The 17,016-nt window shown below is 41.0% G+C and overlaps 1 protein-coding gene across 3 annotated transcripts in view; it reads right to left on the bottom strand.

The window, feature by feature from the left end:
* Positions 1–488: 488 nt before the first annotated feature.
* Positions 489–17,016, bottom strand: part of HHIPL1 (HHIP like 1) — a 68,760-nt gene continuing 52,232 nt past the window's right edge. For all 3 annotated transcript variants that reach the window (XM_039537907.1, XM_039537906.1, XM_039537905.1), the window contains 7 exons: positions 15,599–15,742; positions 13,818–14,146; positions 11,153–11,279; positions 10,375–10,520; positions 7,127–7,208; positions 4,795–4,877; positions 489–2,398 (listed from right to left, as the gene is read on the bottom strand). In XM_039537907.1, coding sequence (XP_039393841.1) covers positions 1,779–2,398; positions 4,795–4,877; positions 7,127–7,208; positions 10,375–10,520; positions 11,153–11,279; positions 13,818–14,146; positions 15,599–15,742 — 1,531 coding nt within the window. In that variant the 3' untranslated portion in view covers positions 489–1,778. The remainder of the gene's footprint in view (positions 2,399–4,794; positions 4,878–7,126; positions 7,209–10,374; positions 10,521–11,152; positions 11,280–13,817; positions 14,147–15,598; positions 15,743–17,016) is intronic.

Here is a 17,016-nt window from a genome sequence, read left to right on the forward strand (position 1 = left end):
ACAAAGAGCTTCCCTAATTGTTCCCAAAACAATCTGATACATCCAAACTGAGTATCCCCAAGTTTTCAACAGCTGCACCTGGTTACTGGATAGTTGTGAAAAAAGCCTTGACGACTTTTTTAGTTTTTTGCGGCAACAAGAATAACATTCCACAAAAGGCACGTTACTTCTTTGTTTTCCCCTTTTAACTTGATTAACATGGAACAGAAAGTTGTAGTCTGTGCTACTCCTTTCATCATCTCTGCTTACACACTGATGCCATTCTTTACCATCAAGGAATATTTATAGGGTCTTCAAGAAATTTCAGGCATGATCATTTAAAACAAATTTATTTAACATCTGGAGTTGTGTTCTGGATTTGAAAGGACACGGTCAGCTTGGATTCTGGGCTATTTCAACAAAATCAGTCAATAGTTGCAGATTCTAAGTCTTATGTTTGAATTCTGCTGGCTGTCTTTACAAGTACTACATATTATTCCCTTTTTTTAAACTTTCCCATTTTGCTGTGTGAAAGATACACAGTACATAGGAAATGGACACTGAATATAAGTGAAAATTACTGTACATAAAATGAGGACACAAAAACTATTTTAAAAAGTGAGTGAGAGAGAGAGAGAGAGAGAACTTGTCTCCACTCATTCAGTTAGGGTTACTTATGTGTTACTTGTAAAAAAAAATAAAAAAAAAATTCAGACAGAAGTGTGAGATTTTTTGAAGCTGATGGTGTCCCTTTAAGGATAGTACATGTGTAACAGGCCTTGTTCGCTATAGATTTGCCCCTTGTGTAGTCATTTATACCTGTGCAAAATGGGTGTAAAATGCTACATTTCTGATTTGGTAGCATTTTGCACCTGTTTTGCACAGAGATATGTGGCTACACAAGACTCAAGGCAGGGGACAATCAGGACTGAAGTGTCTCCATAACTGCAGTTAAACTGGATTAGAGCCACCATATGTACTATGGGCTGGATTTGCCTCTTGCTTACACTGGTGTAAATGGGAGTAACTCCAGTGAAGTCAATGAGGTTACTCTGGTGCAAGTGAGATGAGACAAGACTCTCTGAAATTTCAATCAATTTGTAGAATTTAACACATAATTCTTCCAGGCACTACAGTGACTCTGGGTAGGATTCCTTCCTCATGTAAACAGGTGTAATTCCCACTTTAGTCAATACATTTACACCAACATAAAAACAACTAGAGAGGAGAATCAGGCCCCCGGCTTCATTTTCCTTTTTAAGCCAGAGCATGGAGATTCAACACTAAGTTATCTCCATGTCCCACAGCAAAACACACAGACTCGTAGATGCTCAAAGATCAATGTTCAGTTTTTTGTACAGGTGCCAGAAGAGTTAAGCAGGCAATGTGAATGTTTGGATAAACAAAACTTTAAAACACTGCCATTTGGGAATGTTTTTCAGCAGAACGCTGCCAGACCTGGGGGAACGCTGTGCTATAGTTGCATGTGAGATGACAAAGGGGTGCATCTTTCTATTTCATAATTGCTAACATGAGGATGTTTCTGTTTCCACCTGGAAAAAAGAAAACCCTGATTCCCGATCACACACATGCTCAAGCGATTATGTTCTGTACATTCTCTCTCCTCCCAGCACACACATTACAGGATGTATGGGGACAAGACTGCAAGTTTACTTAAATCAGATATAGCATCCTCAGGGATAAATATACTGTATTCAGTACATCCACTGTTTAAAAGGGGGGGAAAAGAAAGATGAGTTTAGTCCAGTTTTACCCTCCCAATGTGCTGTTATTAGTTTTCAGTTTATAACCTCTTCATGGCTACATATCACTCCTGCATCTTCTTTGTGGGAGCAGTTGTTTTTGCCGATGTCTGCGTGTGTGCATTCCAGCAGGTTCTTCTCCTGCCCAGTGCACTCAACATCATCAAGAAGAATCCGAAGCGAACGTCCTTCCCCAAACTCTGCTCTCTTGGTTGCCCTGACAACATAAGGGAACCCTAACTGGCGACACACCACAGCTGCCGCCTTGGAGTTCCACAAGTCGTCACATACAGTGCCCCACTCTCCGTTGATGTAAATCTCCACCCTTCCCCGGTCCCTTCCTCGTGCTTGCCTGTTCATCAGTCGCACTGCACCATTCACGAGCTGTGGGGGAGACAGAGTGCTAGGAGGTTTGTTTTTCCTTCTCTGCCCTCTCCTTTCCCCACTCTTCCCCCCTTTCCTGGACTTCGGGGGTTTGGTTGTTGGTGTTCTGGAGGTCACCTGCACTCTATTTTGATTCCTTAGAAGGTTCAAGATTTGTTCCACCCAGTCTGGAGTAGTGGCACGGGGTGTTTCGGAAGTTGGCCTACCCCTCCTTGGGGCTTTGGTGGTGGTCCTTAATCTAGGCCGTTGGGTTGGTGTTTTCACAATCAGTTCTTATTGGGGGAAAAACAGAGGTAACAATAATGAGTCTATAAAGCTAGTACAATAGTTTAAAATGACTACGTAAAAACAGTGCTAACTTATAGCTCCACTGTATTTAACTTCTCTAATGGAGTTTGCTTTCTTGATCCTGTTGAGTAGTTAAACCAACATTGCATCAGCTAAAAGTTTCCAGTGCTTTTAAGAATGTCTGGCTGCTGGAGATGACTGCACTGTTCAATGCCAATAAATAGGACAAAAAAGCAAACATTACCAAATTTCCATGCACAGTTTACTGACAGAACTTTAATGCGTGGACACATCAAGAGTCAGACTTGCTGAAGACTTCTGTCAAGAAACAGAATTCTCTCCCTATACCTCTTGTCCCTGCAGGAAGCATTTTTAAAGCCATGCTTCTACTTCTGCTGTCCTCTTCATTACTAATGATTGGATCATTACCAGATTGTGAGAGCTCCAGCCTCCCTACTGTGCCAGATACTTTATTCAGTGTAGCTGGAATCACAAACATTCACAATCAATTCTCTCTGGTAACTGGAATGTGCAAAAAGAGCTGAGTTGCCAGGACAACACATAAAACAGTGGGTTTTTTTTTTAAAACAGCCTTGAACTGCAAAGGGCTGGACATATTTTACTGTTGCAGCTTCCAGGAATTACTGGACTTGCTTATTCATTCTATTTTTAAGTTAAAAATAAATATAGGCTACTCAAAGGGATAGTTGCTTTATTCAGAATAATAAATCAGCCAAGGAGTTCTCACAACGTTATGTATATTTGCAAAGATGTCAAAATTCTGCTGTTTAGCCTACAGACTTCCCCCTCCAACTTCACTCATCATCCTTTTTAATATACAGAGGGAAAAAAGTGTCAAAAAACACCAACTTCTCCTAAATAACCCACATTCTCGACTGACCAAGATTTGGAGGGGCTCAATTTTTGGAACATCCTCCCAGAATCCCATGTGTTGGCAGGGGGGCCCTGTTTGTAGCATGAAAAGCATTCCCTATTCTGAAAGCTCAGTTTCTGAAGACAGAAAATAAACTGGGGAAACTGACAATACAGAGAAGAGATTATTACACTCTGGAAACTTACACATTATTGGATTTAGGGCCTGATCTCGCAATGTACTCAGCAATTCTGGAGCTCACTAATTCATAAAGTCTATCATTATGCAATACTATAGTTAGTAACAGGCAATCAATAGGGACTGGAAGGTTTGCGTCAGCCAGAAGTTCAGCTGACTATCTGACTGAACTGAATCTTTTGAGAGCATTTTCCTCTTCCTTTCCCGTCCTCTAAGTAACAATGGCTCAGATCCAATCTCTCCCAATGAGCTACTTTCCAGTCCTCTAATAACAAGATTTTTCACCCCCTGAAGTGCTTCTGCCTATTCAGAGGTACTCCAAAATCAACTGTTTTCCTAGTGGAAAGCACTGTAGAATTCAAGATTGCAGTGCAGAGATGGCAACAGGCAGGGTTTAAATTCTCACAGACTATTTCCCAGAGCCTGAGGGCTTCTGCCCCGCAGCCACAGGAGGGGGCGGGGCTCAGTGCTTCTGCCCTACCGGAATATTTACCCGAGCTCTGCTCTGAACGGCTCCGGTTGAATTTAAGCCCTGGCACAGGGAATCCACACTGCTCTTAATGAACCAGCCATATTGCTATCTACCACGGAAAAGGAAAATGGGAGGGAATGGGAAAAAGTCATGTAAGGAGGGACAGTCTAAGCTGAATGTTTAGTATGTCTATCCTAGGTACTTATATGGCTTCCCACCACCACGGTATCAGAGTGCCTCACAATCTTGAATGTATTTATCCTCACAACACTCCTGTGAGGAAGGGGAGCGCTGCTATCCCCGTTTTACTGACGCGGAACTGAGGCACAGAAAGACTAAGGAGAGGTCTATACCACAAACTTAAATTGGTATAACTACGTAGCTCAGGGGTGTGAAAAAACCACACCCCAAGCAATGCTGTTATATCAACCTAACTCCCAGTGTAGACAGCACGATGTTGACGGGAGAAGATCTACATAGCTACTACCTCTCATAGAGGTGGATTAACTATGCCGAGAGAAGAAGCCCTCCCATCAGCATAGGTAGTGTCTTCACTAAAGTGCTGCGGCGTTTTAAGTGTAGACCTGCCTTCAGTGACTTGCCCAAGGTTACACAGGAAGTCTGTAGCACAAGAGGGAATTGAACCAGCCTCTCTTAAGTCCTAGGCTAGTGCCCCAACCATCCTTCCACTCCTTATATTAAAAAGGAGTAGGTAGAAATTAATTTTAATTATAGACTGGGGCTGAGGCTCTGGATGGTTTGCACATCCAAAAAGACAATGCCGGTTTTGAGTTTATATTTACGGATTAAAAATAAGGAGCAACAACAATACTCACTCTCCTTCGGCACAAACTTTATGAGCCTGCTTTTCACTTTCACTGACAAAGGCTCAACCCGGCATTTTCCTGGGGGTGCTCTCCTGTGAAAGAGGAGCACAGACAATGCAGGATGAATTGCTTTCCAATGGTATCAGCAGCATTCTTTGTTTCCATTGCTTTTCAATGAATTTTGCACTTGTGGAAAAAAAGTCTATTTAAACGACCCAAATAAACTCTTACACCCCACCTCACAAAATCCTATTCACTCTGTATAGCAGAGATCTCAAATATTCACAAGCATGTGCAATATTTTGATAGCAATTTCTTTATCATTGCTGAATCCATGAAAGTACAAATCATTGGTGGGTTCAAGCAATACAGAAAGATATGAATCAAATTGAACAGAAAAAAGCATAAAGCTACATGTTTGTTAGATAGCTGAAATGAATGTCATGTTCACATGCAAGTTTCCAAGCCATCTCCATAGAAACAAGATGGCATGCAATCATTTATATATTTAAAACAAAAATACACTTCACTTTGGACCACAATTCACACAATAGAAAGGAGCCAGAAAGAATGATTTAAAATGGAAAATAAAAAGAATCTGGAATTTGTCCCTGACAGCAAGTTAACAGTTTAAATGGCATCATAGATGCAATTCACTTCAAATTAGATTTTTACATTCAGAGTCCCTTTTAAAGAAACATTCTCCTAAAATGCTACATTCATTTATCTCAAGCTTGTTACCCATAGCAGTGTCCCTCACTTTTGAGACGTTACACCCAGTAGATAGCCACTTTTTCCTCTAATATTTGGTTTGTTAATTTCAGGGCTTCTGAGGATTTTCAAAGTAGTGCAATAGTTGGATAATGCAGTCTGACTATTTGCATGCACACATGCAGCAACTAATCCCTACATAATTAGAGTCGTTTGCATCTGCTGTGTCTGGAAAGAAGACTGCAGTAGCCAGACATGAAGACTAGCTCTCTCACTTATTGACTTGAGGATACTATACTTTTGTAAACCCTTATACAAATCTTTATTTTTCCACTGTTATGCTCTATAATGAGTACTACTAAGGAGACCTTCATTTATAACTTATCGATTGCCTGTTGAGTTCTGTTTTTCAAAATGTTAAATGTTTCTATGTGATTTGATACTAATAAGCATTGTACTTTGTATTTTAAAAAGTGATGCCCATGGTTTTAAGATGCTGGTTTGTACCATGGAAACTGCAAGCATCTTTTTAATACATTCTGTGATATGCAGGAAATATTCTAAATTGTTTCAGCTGACGGGCAATGATACAATCGAAAAAGTACTAGTCTGCAAAGGAGTCAGAGGAAAAAAGAAAAGGGTGAAGTTCTGGAATTCAGAAGTTACCAATATACAATCAGAAAGTAGAGATATTCTCTGGAAATATGGAGTTTTCCCATGCAGACTTGAAAAAGATGCTCAGAGAGCTGATGCCCAAATTTAGTTTATTTTAAATAAGCACGTCTTAAAAAGCCCACTGGGCACATTTATCTGAAGGCATTATTTGGTCCTTTAATAGTCATGTTTTAATTAAATTAAAATCTATAAATCCTCCCCAAGATTCTCCTACATTGTTAATGTCCCAGATACAACAACTTCATGCAATAACATAAGATCCCGAAAGTGAAGCCCTAGTCTTCATGCCACTGTCCATCGTTACACCAAAAGCATAAATGGCAAAAAGTAAATTCAGTTTTTATTTTATTTTTTCTGTTTTAGTTATAGAAAGTGGTGGTGCTGATATCAGGCTGGGCTGCGCCCTTTAATTCACATAGAGAGGCCCCTCTGTGGACATGGGTCTCACACCTCCCCTGCAGAAGATGTCGGCCAGCTGCAGAAGGCGCTCTGTAGAGGTGGACTTCGTGCAGGAGGGAACAGGGAGTAGACGGGCCTGTCGGGAACATATCAACCACCTTGACAAAGGCAGCATCAGTTTGGGCAGAAGTCGTGAGGCTCCATTGTCCCCTAATACCGCAGCCTCTGAGACTCGAGTCCCACAAAACCAGCTGCCTGCTTTTCAAGCTGACACTGAATAACCCTCACACCCAGGTAAGGCATACAACCCCCTTCAAAGCAAATCCATGGATCACCCACCAATACAGACTCCAACTCTGTGGAAACCTGGAGCATCCACTAGGAAGTTTACTCACAACTCTCTAATATGAAGCCAGTCCCTGTTTACACTGGTTTACTCTTTAACAAGGGACCAAGGTGAAACAAGAGCAATTTATTTCAGCCATAACCATCAATCACATTTGAACCCAGGTCCACTGAACCAAAATGTAGATTTTGTAACAAGAGCATTTCTTACCGTGAGGTGTCTACTATTTTGTAAACTACTCCATTAGGAGCGGTGGCACTTGGTACTCCAGTAGACATGAAGTAAAGTTCTCCTTAGAAAAACACGTAAGAATTACTGTCTGGGAAGAGAAACCTGTCATGTAACCTATGCATCCAATCGAAAAGATTGAATTTAAAATACAACAAACAGACAGAGAATAGGCTACGTACAAAGAATTATTCTATGAAAATATTAAAATAATTGGAGAAAATAGATTTTTATGAGGACAAATTAGATTAAATAAATTAGTTACAGATTATTCACACAGCTCTACCTGCCAGAGAGAATTTTATGTCAAAACTCACTGATTTCCTTCACACACACCCCTCTCCTCCCACCACACACTTCATTCACCAGCCTGCCTGCTGGAAAGGCTATACTTTGGGTTCCTCAACCCTGTCTCACGGTGACTGGCTTCAGGCCTGTTGCTGAGGATATTCCCTGGGTTCCCCATCCCCAAAGTGCAGAGAGAAGGGGAGAGAGAAACAGGCACAGACCTGCTGGTTGGGAGAAGCCTTGACCTGCCAGACCCCCTAAAGCATCTCTAGGCATGTAGTGAAGAGAAGGGGAAGCCGCAGCAGGAGAGTTGAGATCAAAGAAATCATGGGTGTGGGTGGGAATCAAGGAGAAACCTTGTGTGCAAAATCCTGAGGTCTTTACTCTGATTTTGCTTGGGTATAATCCCAACTGCATAGAGAACCTCAAGATTTGCCCCTGGATTTTAATCAAATTTTGCCATGACTCATCAAAATTTTTTTCAGACATTTAATCTGAAAATAGTCACTGCTCTACTAATAAGGTTAACTGTGCACAGGACTCACGCACATAACCTGACTTTTATGCATGCAGAACATATCCACCCATACACTAGCATCAGAGAGCTGATTTGGGACCTTTCTTCAATATTATGCAAATACCACAAGTACACGAAAAAGATTTGTGGTTTGCCATTGCACAGGAGCCTGTTTTCCACTCGTCAACGTAGTAATCCTGAAAACAAGCATTTTAGTAAGGGAAGGCCCACTCAAATAACTGACTGGTAAAGTCATAAACAAACATCTCCGGACAGCAAAAGGGCCCAAGAGAAGATTATACCCTGAACTCAGTAGAGGAAAATATTAATTTAGTGATACCTTTTCTTTCCATTATACTGAAACGAATACATAGGAAGAACTAAACCTGTTAACAGATTATAAACCTGATACTCCATTGCACCTTGTACAGTCACTTATTCCAGTGCAATGTAAGTGTAAAAAGCTGCAGAATTGTAGTATTTTACATCCACTTTGCACTCCACTGGGTATGTCCACACCGTGTTTTAAAAAACCTGGCAGTGAGTCTCAGAACCTGGGTCTACAGTCTTGGGTTTGCGCTGTGGTGCTAAAAATAGCAGTGTAGATGTTGTGGTTTGGGTTGGAGCGCTGGCTCTGAAGCCTAGGGAGGGAATAGGCTAATTATGTCAATAAAGGGCTTTATTTTTAAATATAAAAAAGGGAAAAAATTGTACATTCAGTTATTCAATTGCATCCAGCCTGCATTAATACCAAACACCGTCTACTCAACTGTCCAGGAACAACAAAGAGTTATAAAACCATACCTCAGGGATTGTGGCAGGAGTCATTGTGATCAGAAGCCAACAAGACTTACATTACAATGGCTAAGAGCACAAACTCCTAAATTTCAATGTAGTGCATGCTGCTGCTTGGCAACCATGCTAAACATTTGTGGAGTGACTCTAATTTGTCTACTGCTATGAATTGTACAGTGTGCTTATCCTTACTTCAGTCCCACGTAATAAACAATATGAATGTACTAACAGTTGACCAATGTCAAGTTTCCCCTTCAGATCCTCTTCCGCCCCCGTTTCATATCATAAGAAATCACTCTCGTAACATACAAAGCCAGTAGCTTAATCTGAAGCCTTTCTACAAATAAAATTATTTAAAAATGAGGCCAAATACTTTACCTGCTACCTGAGCAAAACTCTCATTGACTCCAGTGGAAGTCCCTCCCTCCAATGGGAGGGATAGCTCAGTGGTTTGAATATTGGCCTCCTAAACCCAGGGTTGTGAATTCAATCCTTGAGGCCACTTAGGGATCTGGGGCAAAATCAGTACTTGGCCCTGCCTAGTGAAGGCAGGGGGTTGGACTCAATGACCCTTCAGGGTCCCTTCCAGTTCTATGAGATAGGTATATCTCCATATATTTAAAAGCAAAGATACAATTGTTTGCAATTCACATATTGCAAAATACTAAAACAGTGTACAACTTCCATTGTTTCACTCCAAAAGGAGATTTACAATATTCAAGGCCAGCATGAGCAGGTTTCACTGTCACCACTCGTGTCTAATTTTGTCAGACATTAATAGTGTCCAGTCCAGATCCCTAAGTGAGCCAAAAGCATAAGCATGTTGTATTAAACACCGGACTCCTTTCATTTTTACCGTCAACCTGGTGGCTACCCAGTTGCATCTACACTGCAATGAAAAAAAACAAAAAACCTGGCGTTGAATCTCAGAGCCCGGGGTTAATTGATTCGAGCTTGCAGGGCTTGGGCTGTGGGGCTAAAAACAGCATTGTAGACATTCAGGCTTGGTCTTTAGCCCAGGCTCTGAGAACTTTCCCCCTCATAGGATTTCAGAGCCCAGGCTCTAGCCTGAGCCCAAACATCTACACTGCACTTTTTAGCCCTGCTGCCCACGCCTCATGAGTCTGAGTCAGCTGACCCTGGCCAGCCCCAAATCATGCTGTGGTTCTTTTATTGCTGTGTAGATGCACTCTCGTATATTTCCTACGGCTTTTTCAAATTGGAGATTAAGGTTCCCTCTAAGTGATGTTTTAACATATTTGTCCCCAGGCATTTGCTCCCCTCCAAATGACAATGTGGCAGATGGTAATGCAAATGGATCTACAGTAAAAATAAATACATTAATAGGCAAGCAACCCTCTCCCAAAACTGCTGATGGGCTCCTCATTGCATGGTACACTGGCCACTTAAGGAATAGAACACGGCCTGAACAGCATGACAATTTTTTTTTTTTTGGTAGCTGCGAGAACTTGGGAGTCCAATTTTTCAAAGTTTGGGCACATTCTGGATCTTACCTGAACCACCCTCCAGAATGTGTGCTTCTTAACCTAAAAAGTTATTCTCATTCCAAGGTGTTTTGCTCTGAAGATAAAATACAACCGCACTGTTCAGTGTAATACTATATGATTACCTGCCTCATCTTCAGCAAAAGAGATGATGTACTGATAATAATTATTGATAAGCCCAGGGAACACGCAAGTTTGTCCTGTTCCCATGCAAATTTCAGTGTACTGCCATTCTCCAGTAGAACGCTTCTCTTTCAATGACATTAAACGTCTGTGAGACAAAAAATAATTTGCATCAGGCAACTGAGAAAGATACTTTTGATCTAATAGTACCAAATGGGATAATTAAAAGAGTGCCCAATCCTATGATGGATGTGTGCTCTCCACTCACATTAGATTCAATAGAAATGAAAGGGGATGAACACTTAATAGGACCAGAAGCATGAAGATACATGGGCACAGACTCTCACAGGTATTTAGGTTCCTAACTCCCATTAATTTCAATGGGAGTTAGGCACCTCCTGTGACGAGAAATACCTCCTATGGCTGGACAGTGCAATGCATTAAAGATGCACCAAAATACAGAATGGTCATTTACTCTCCTTTTATGGTTTTAAATCAGTGTCAAAGCCACATGCATTCACATGTACTGACACCACGTGAATCAGCAACATCTACTGCTACTGCGATAATCATATACCTTCATAACAACATGGAAGAATGATTACATAAAAACATGTTACGTGAGTTATTTGTAATAAGCAATAAGGGTTTGTACTCAGAATAAACCAAGCAAAGAGCAGTAAGTCAGCGAGGGTTACACTGCAGAAGCACTTGCAGGCGTATGGAGCAAAAATGGAGGATTTCAGCTGGGGCTAATGCTTGCTGAGCGACTGGACTTACCCACTCATAAAATCACCAAATATGTACAGCCCATTCAGGTTTGGAGACTCACAACCCCGATAGACATAGCCTCCTATAACAGATTTCCCCATTTTGTGTGGATAAGCATAAATTGGAAGCACATCATCTGTAGAGGGGAGAAGATATTGTGTCTTGCTTTGTTTTAAGTATGATACAGAATAGCTGTTCTATCAATAAAATGATAGCTGGTTACTAGACAGGGATGTGTACTACCAAGTTCCCGTCCAGCTTCTTGTTCTGTGCTAAATCAACAACTGAATGGAGTCAAATTTATTTTTATTACACTTTGGCCTTTCAGGTCTCTTCTCCCAAATGGCTGTGATAACTAGGGGCTCCTTACTAAGGAACTGACCCAGTACTTAAATTATTTTGTACACTTAGCAGTGGACCTAAAGACTCTGTGATTAGCTCCATGCTGTCATGGGAGATGCCTAGCTGTATTCCTGAGCCTGGTCTCTCCCCTCTAGAACTGGGCTGCAAGCATGAAAGAAACAGCATATTCACAACCCTGTCAGAGGGAAACTCTCATGTCACTCTGAAGCAGAGGAACTTAACCTTGAAGAGCCACAAAATAATTGCAGTGAGACATCCTGACAGCGTTGCCATAGTTGATGCAAAATCTTCATGAAATCACCACAAAACATCGCCAGGGTAGAGAGTCATTTTGTGGCTCACTAGGGCTCCATCTTAAAAGTTTCCTCACTCCCCTCCCTCTCTCCTCCCAAACTCCTGAATATAGGGACAGAGGGCACATGTATATGGGGCAAGAGGGCATGCATTTCTCCTCTCTATCCCTCTTCTCCCTCACAGCAGCTAGGAAATTGGAGAAGGGAAATGTATTTCTCTCCCCATCCTGTTTTCCCCACACCTATTTGCTGGGAATCCAAAGGGCTCAGCACTTTCCTGCAGTCTCTCAGCGAGTACTCCTGCGACTGGCGATTGGCTCTGGGAGAGCCTTGAATGGCAGCTTGACACTCAACCTGCTGCACTAGAGCCTCATCTCTCTGAAGTGACTGCCGTAGCTGAGATAGAATGGGCACTGATGAGACCTGAAGGGAATCCTAGGCAGCCCTCTTCTGTCAACAAATGTAACTCTCTGCCTTGGGAAGATGATGGTACTGTGGGTGAGGAAGGCCAGATGGGAAATCCCTTGTTGAGGACAAGAAAATTAATGAGCTGTTTCCATAAAGAAAGCAGTTTACACAACATAACACTGGACCTGATCCTGAGAGCTGCCAAGCTCTTCTGACTCCCCTTAACCATATGGTGCATTCATGTATTGTAAGGGTCAGGGCAGATGGGAAGCCATGCTGTATCATTTTTATATACCCATCTAAAGTAGTTACTTCTGACAACTCAACTTTTTTTTATTTTAAAGACTCTATGAAAGCATCAGAAACTGTTCTGAACCCACCGTGTCACTGATAAAGAGGTTCCCATTAATGTAGCTTAAGTAACTGATACATAGAAAGGCATTAAAAGGACACTTAAAAGGCTATTTTTTTCAGTGGCAGAAGGAAGAGAATTCAGACTTAAAATGTGCCACGTCCTTTCTGACCCATTAACCCACATTTTATAGCTCTTAACATCCTTTCCTATGTATCAATTTCCTTATATTTAAATTCATAGGAAGATGATGTTTATATGGCAAAAAGAAAAAAGTAGGGTGTTGAACAACATAAAAACACAATGGGCCAGATGCGTGGCTGGTGTAAACTGATGTCACTCCATTGGCTACAGCTTGCAGTCAAGCTATGCCAATTTACTCCCACTGAAACTGTGGCCCAAAATCCAGACACATTTATGGCATGGCATGCCCTGAGATTTACTATGTTGACCAAACTGTAGCAGACAGCATGTGTACTGAGCCCAAGTGTTAAAAATAAAAAGTTAAGAGTGTTTTCCTTTTGGGATTAAAAAAAATAAATCATCACATCATCATCATACAGAGTAGCCTTTTAAAAGCTGGCAGAGTGACCAATCCATGTAGGGGAATAATAGCTTGAAGAATCTCTCTTTATGAAACTAAACCATTTATAAGTTATGGAGATAAATAAGTAAAATGTCAATATCTCAGGGGCAAAGCAAATAGCTCTGACTTCCACAGACTTGCATAGAAGTGTTGCTTATGTAGCAAAAATGAAAATTGTCCCTCGTGCACAGAGCTGGCTCCAGACACCAGCTCAGCAAGCAGGTGCTTGGGGCGGCCAAGGGGAAAGGGTGGCACGTCGGGCTCTTCGGCAGCGGGTCCTTTAGTCCCTCTCGGAGGGAAGGACCTGCCGCTGAAGAAGAAAGCGGCGCGCTGGTGCTTGGGGCAGCAAAAATCCTGGAGCCGGCCCTGCTCGTGCATATTTGTCCAAATCACAGACCCACCATGGCACAGTTTGGTATAATGAGCAGCATATTTGGCTAAGAAGTGGAATAGCCAGGGCATTAAAGTTCAGTTAATTTTTCTCAGAAATGGCAAACGTTTATAATGTAACTTCCCAAGTCAGTTTGCTCCCAGGATGAGGCTGTATATGCCAAGTTTAAACCCCAAAATATATGTTTGCAACTGCACAATCAGCCTGTGAAAGCAGAAGTCAATAATGGAAGTGCAGGCACCACCCAATATCAAGGTCATTTATTTAGAGTGTATAATTACCTAGTGAGGAATTGGTGCAAAGTTTCTTATCATAACAGCTGAATCCTTCCCTTGCTCTCCAGCCATAATTTTTTCCTTTCTCTATAATGTCAACTTCTTCAAATTTATTCTGTCCTACATCTCCGCAGAAAAGTCGCCCTTTCCCTTCCTTTGTGTAGGGTTCACCCCTATCGAAAGAGCAGCGCCACATATTTCTCACCCCGTATGCAAAGACTTCAGGTCGAGCTTTTGGGTCAGTAACAAAAGGGTTGTCTGGAGGGATTCTATAAAGAGGCCCACGGTCATTATTGTCCACATTGATCCGTAACACCTTGCCTAGCAATGTTGATCTGTATTTGTTCAAAAGAGAGAGAGGGGAAAAGACAGCACTCTCTTAAACACATATTCTTAACCAAAGATAAGTAGTTTTTTAAAAAAATGCAGTCTAATATTTCATAATTTCTATTTCAGAAAACATAAGTCTTTCAGTGCATCAAAAATTAATGTAGTTGAAGTTTATGGGAGCCAACCTACGCAGTTTAAAGTAAGCTAGAACTTTGCCAAGGGCTTTAATGAGGGCAGGATTTAGTCTTATATACAAAAGAAAAACTGATTTAAGTTAAAAATTAAGGCCCTGATTCTGCAAACATTCACACATTTCACTTTAAGCATCTGAAGAGATCTATAGACCTCAGTGAGACTGCTATGGGAGAAAAGTTCAATTGGCAGGTTAGCATTTGCAGGACTGTAGCCTAAGTGAATTTATTGCTCATGAAAAATGCCAGATGGACGGAAACCCTCTATTTATCCTCAGAATAGGTAGCAGCAGCAGCGCAACCTTCCTCACCAAGATCCAGCAGTGAAGATTAATGGGATCACCTCCAGGGTGAGGGCAGTTTCCTTACCCAATCAGACATTGGCCTCTTTGCTGCCAACAAGGGTGCCAGTTGTGGTGGAGCTTTTTGTTATCTGGATATTTGTACTTAAGCAACTGGACCAAGACCATCTATCTCATTTTGCATGGGCCACTGAACAGCCTTCATATAGTAATGACTTTTTGGGACTACCAACGTGGCAGATTTAAACTGGTGTCTTGGAAGTGAAAAGCTCTATAGTCCCCATCTAGATCCTAGAAAACTGGGCTCAGTTCAGTATATTGTGGCTAAAAATTGGGTTCGTGTTTCAGATTTTAATAGCTCTTTAAAAAACACATTAGTTACTGTTGTAATGTAAATTAGCATCATAACAATGCTTAATATGCAAAGAAAAGGTTGCAGTAACACAGCTTCCTATACAGTAACAAGATTTATGACAGCACTTGGCTCATTATGGCAACTATACTACATACCGAAAGAGTAACGAAAATGAAATGCGGTGCATAGTCAGCAGCTAATTTCCAAATGTAAGTATTGTGGGTGTTTGTTCAGAATTGCAAAGTGGCATAATCTAGATTAGGGAAGAGCTCCGCTCTGAATTATTTATTTTTAAATGAAGACATTTTGGTTTAATGGAAACATGGTCTAATGGATAAGCCACAGGACTTGGAGTCAACATATCTAGGTTTTATTGCATTATAGCATGAAATTAAAACCAAAGGCATTTTCTATAATTCCTGTAATTTTTACCTTCAAAAGACAAGAATGCTGCTTTAATGTCTGTTGAGGAAACTGAAATTACACATTTAAGGAAACAATAAACATAACTAGAAAAATACAGTTCCTCTCCCCATGGCTTATCTCTTCTACTTCACTCCCACTCCCCTACACACACACAAAGTTGCACACAGATTTAGAGGCTCATACTTGTTTTGAGCATTTCCAAATGTCCCAAAAGGATCGCCAGCCATGCCTCCATCCCCAGTAAATATGTAAAGATAACCATCATCTCCAAAGAGTAGCTCTCCTCCATTGTGATTGGAAGCTGGCTCTTCTACCTCCAGAATTATCCTGATCATAAACAGGAATGAAGCATTATCAACATTGGGTAAGTTATAATCAAAAGGCTCAGTAGCCTAAGTACAGCATTTGAGACATGAAACTGTATGTGGACCAGGAAAAACACAAATCTTCCTCCAGACCCTGGTTATAGAATTTTGCTTTGTCCTCACTCTAGAGAAATCAGAGATGTTTCTTTTACATGCTACCCACAGTGGGCCAGCTTTTGATTTCAGACACGCTATTTTTTGAGCCATATAGTGTTGTGCACTAATCATCTGGAATCCCAAATGGTGCAACAGGGCAGACACAGTTGATTTTATTATTTTAGATAAATTCACAACACTTTTAATGATATGGAACCATCACATTCTGCAGTAAGGAACCTGTGTAACCATGTGACCTTATTTTTTTTTGTTACCCCTGTCCTCCCTCTCTTCGTGCCTTTTGTTTGTTGCTTCTCGTTTGCAATCAGACTGTAAGCTATAAGGTGCAGGGCCGAGGTCTACCTGTGCATTTGCAAAGTGCCTGGCACAACATGGCTATAATTCTGACTAGAGCGTTCAGAGCTACTTCTTTACAAATATTAAATAATAATAATAAAACTCAAGGCTTGAGGCACAAACTATTAAGGAGAATTACAGGTGCATATTTCACTTGCTCCTGGAATCTGTAAATTACTGAACCACAAACTTAAATGATTTTTAAAGGGACATCCTTAACATATTCACACTCTGTCAACACAAATATTCTGATTACTGTTCAAAGCAACAGCTAACATTTTTGTTAACTGAAAGAAATTTGAGGAAAGAAATCTGTTTTCAGCTTGCTTACTTTGTGCATTTGGCATCACTTTAAGTATAGCAAACAGTTAAATATAAGAAAACATGATTAAAAAAATACACATTCTAGCAGTGTGATTCAGGGACAAGTGTAACACTTGAAAAGAATATTACTTCCCTATTTTAAAAAAAACCTATATTTCAAGTTGACAGTCTCTAATATGTGTAAAAATAATTGATCAGATAACAAATTGCAGTATCTTCCATTAATGTTGTCCCCTCTCCTTCTGAAAGATCCTAAAGTGCCCTATAAACAGATGAACTAGCCATGTAGGGCTAGTTCACCCACCACTAAACTTCATCATCTCTAGAATGGAGTAGCTGTTCGACAGCACATCAAGACACTACCCACGTGTAAAAGTGAAGAAGGATACTGTAAGCAATAGAAACCTGCTTTCTGTTCAGCTGTTCCCAAAGCAAAGGGATTCTGCAGTACAGCAAGAC

Source organism: Mauremys reevesii, linkage group 4 (assembly GCF_016161935.1).
Source record: "Mauremys reevesii isolate NIE-2019 linkage group 4, ASM1616193v1, whole genome shotgun sequence".
NCBI lineage: Eukaryota > Metazoa > Chordata > Testudines > Geoemydidae > Mauremys > Mauremys reevesii.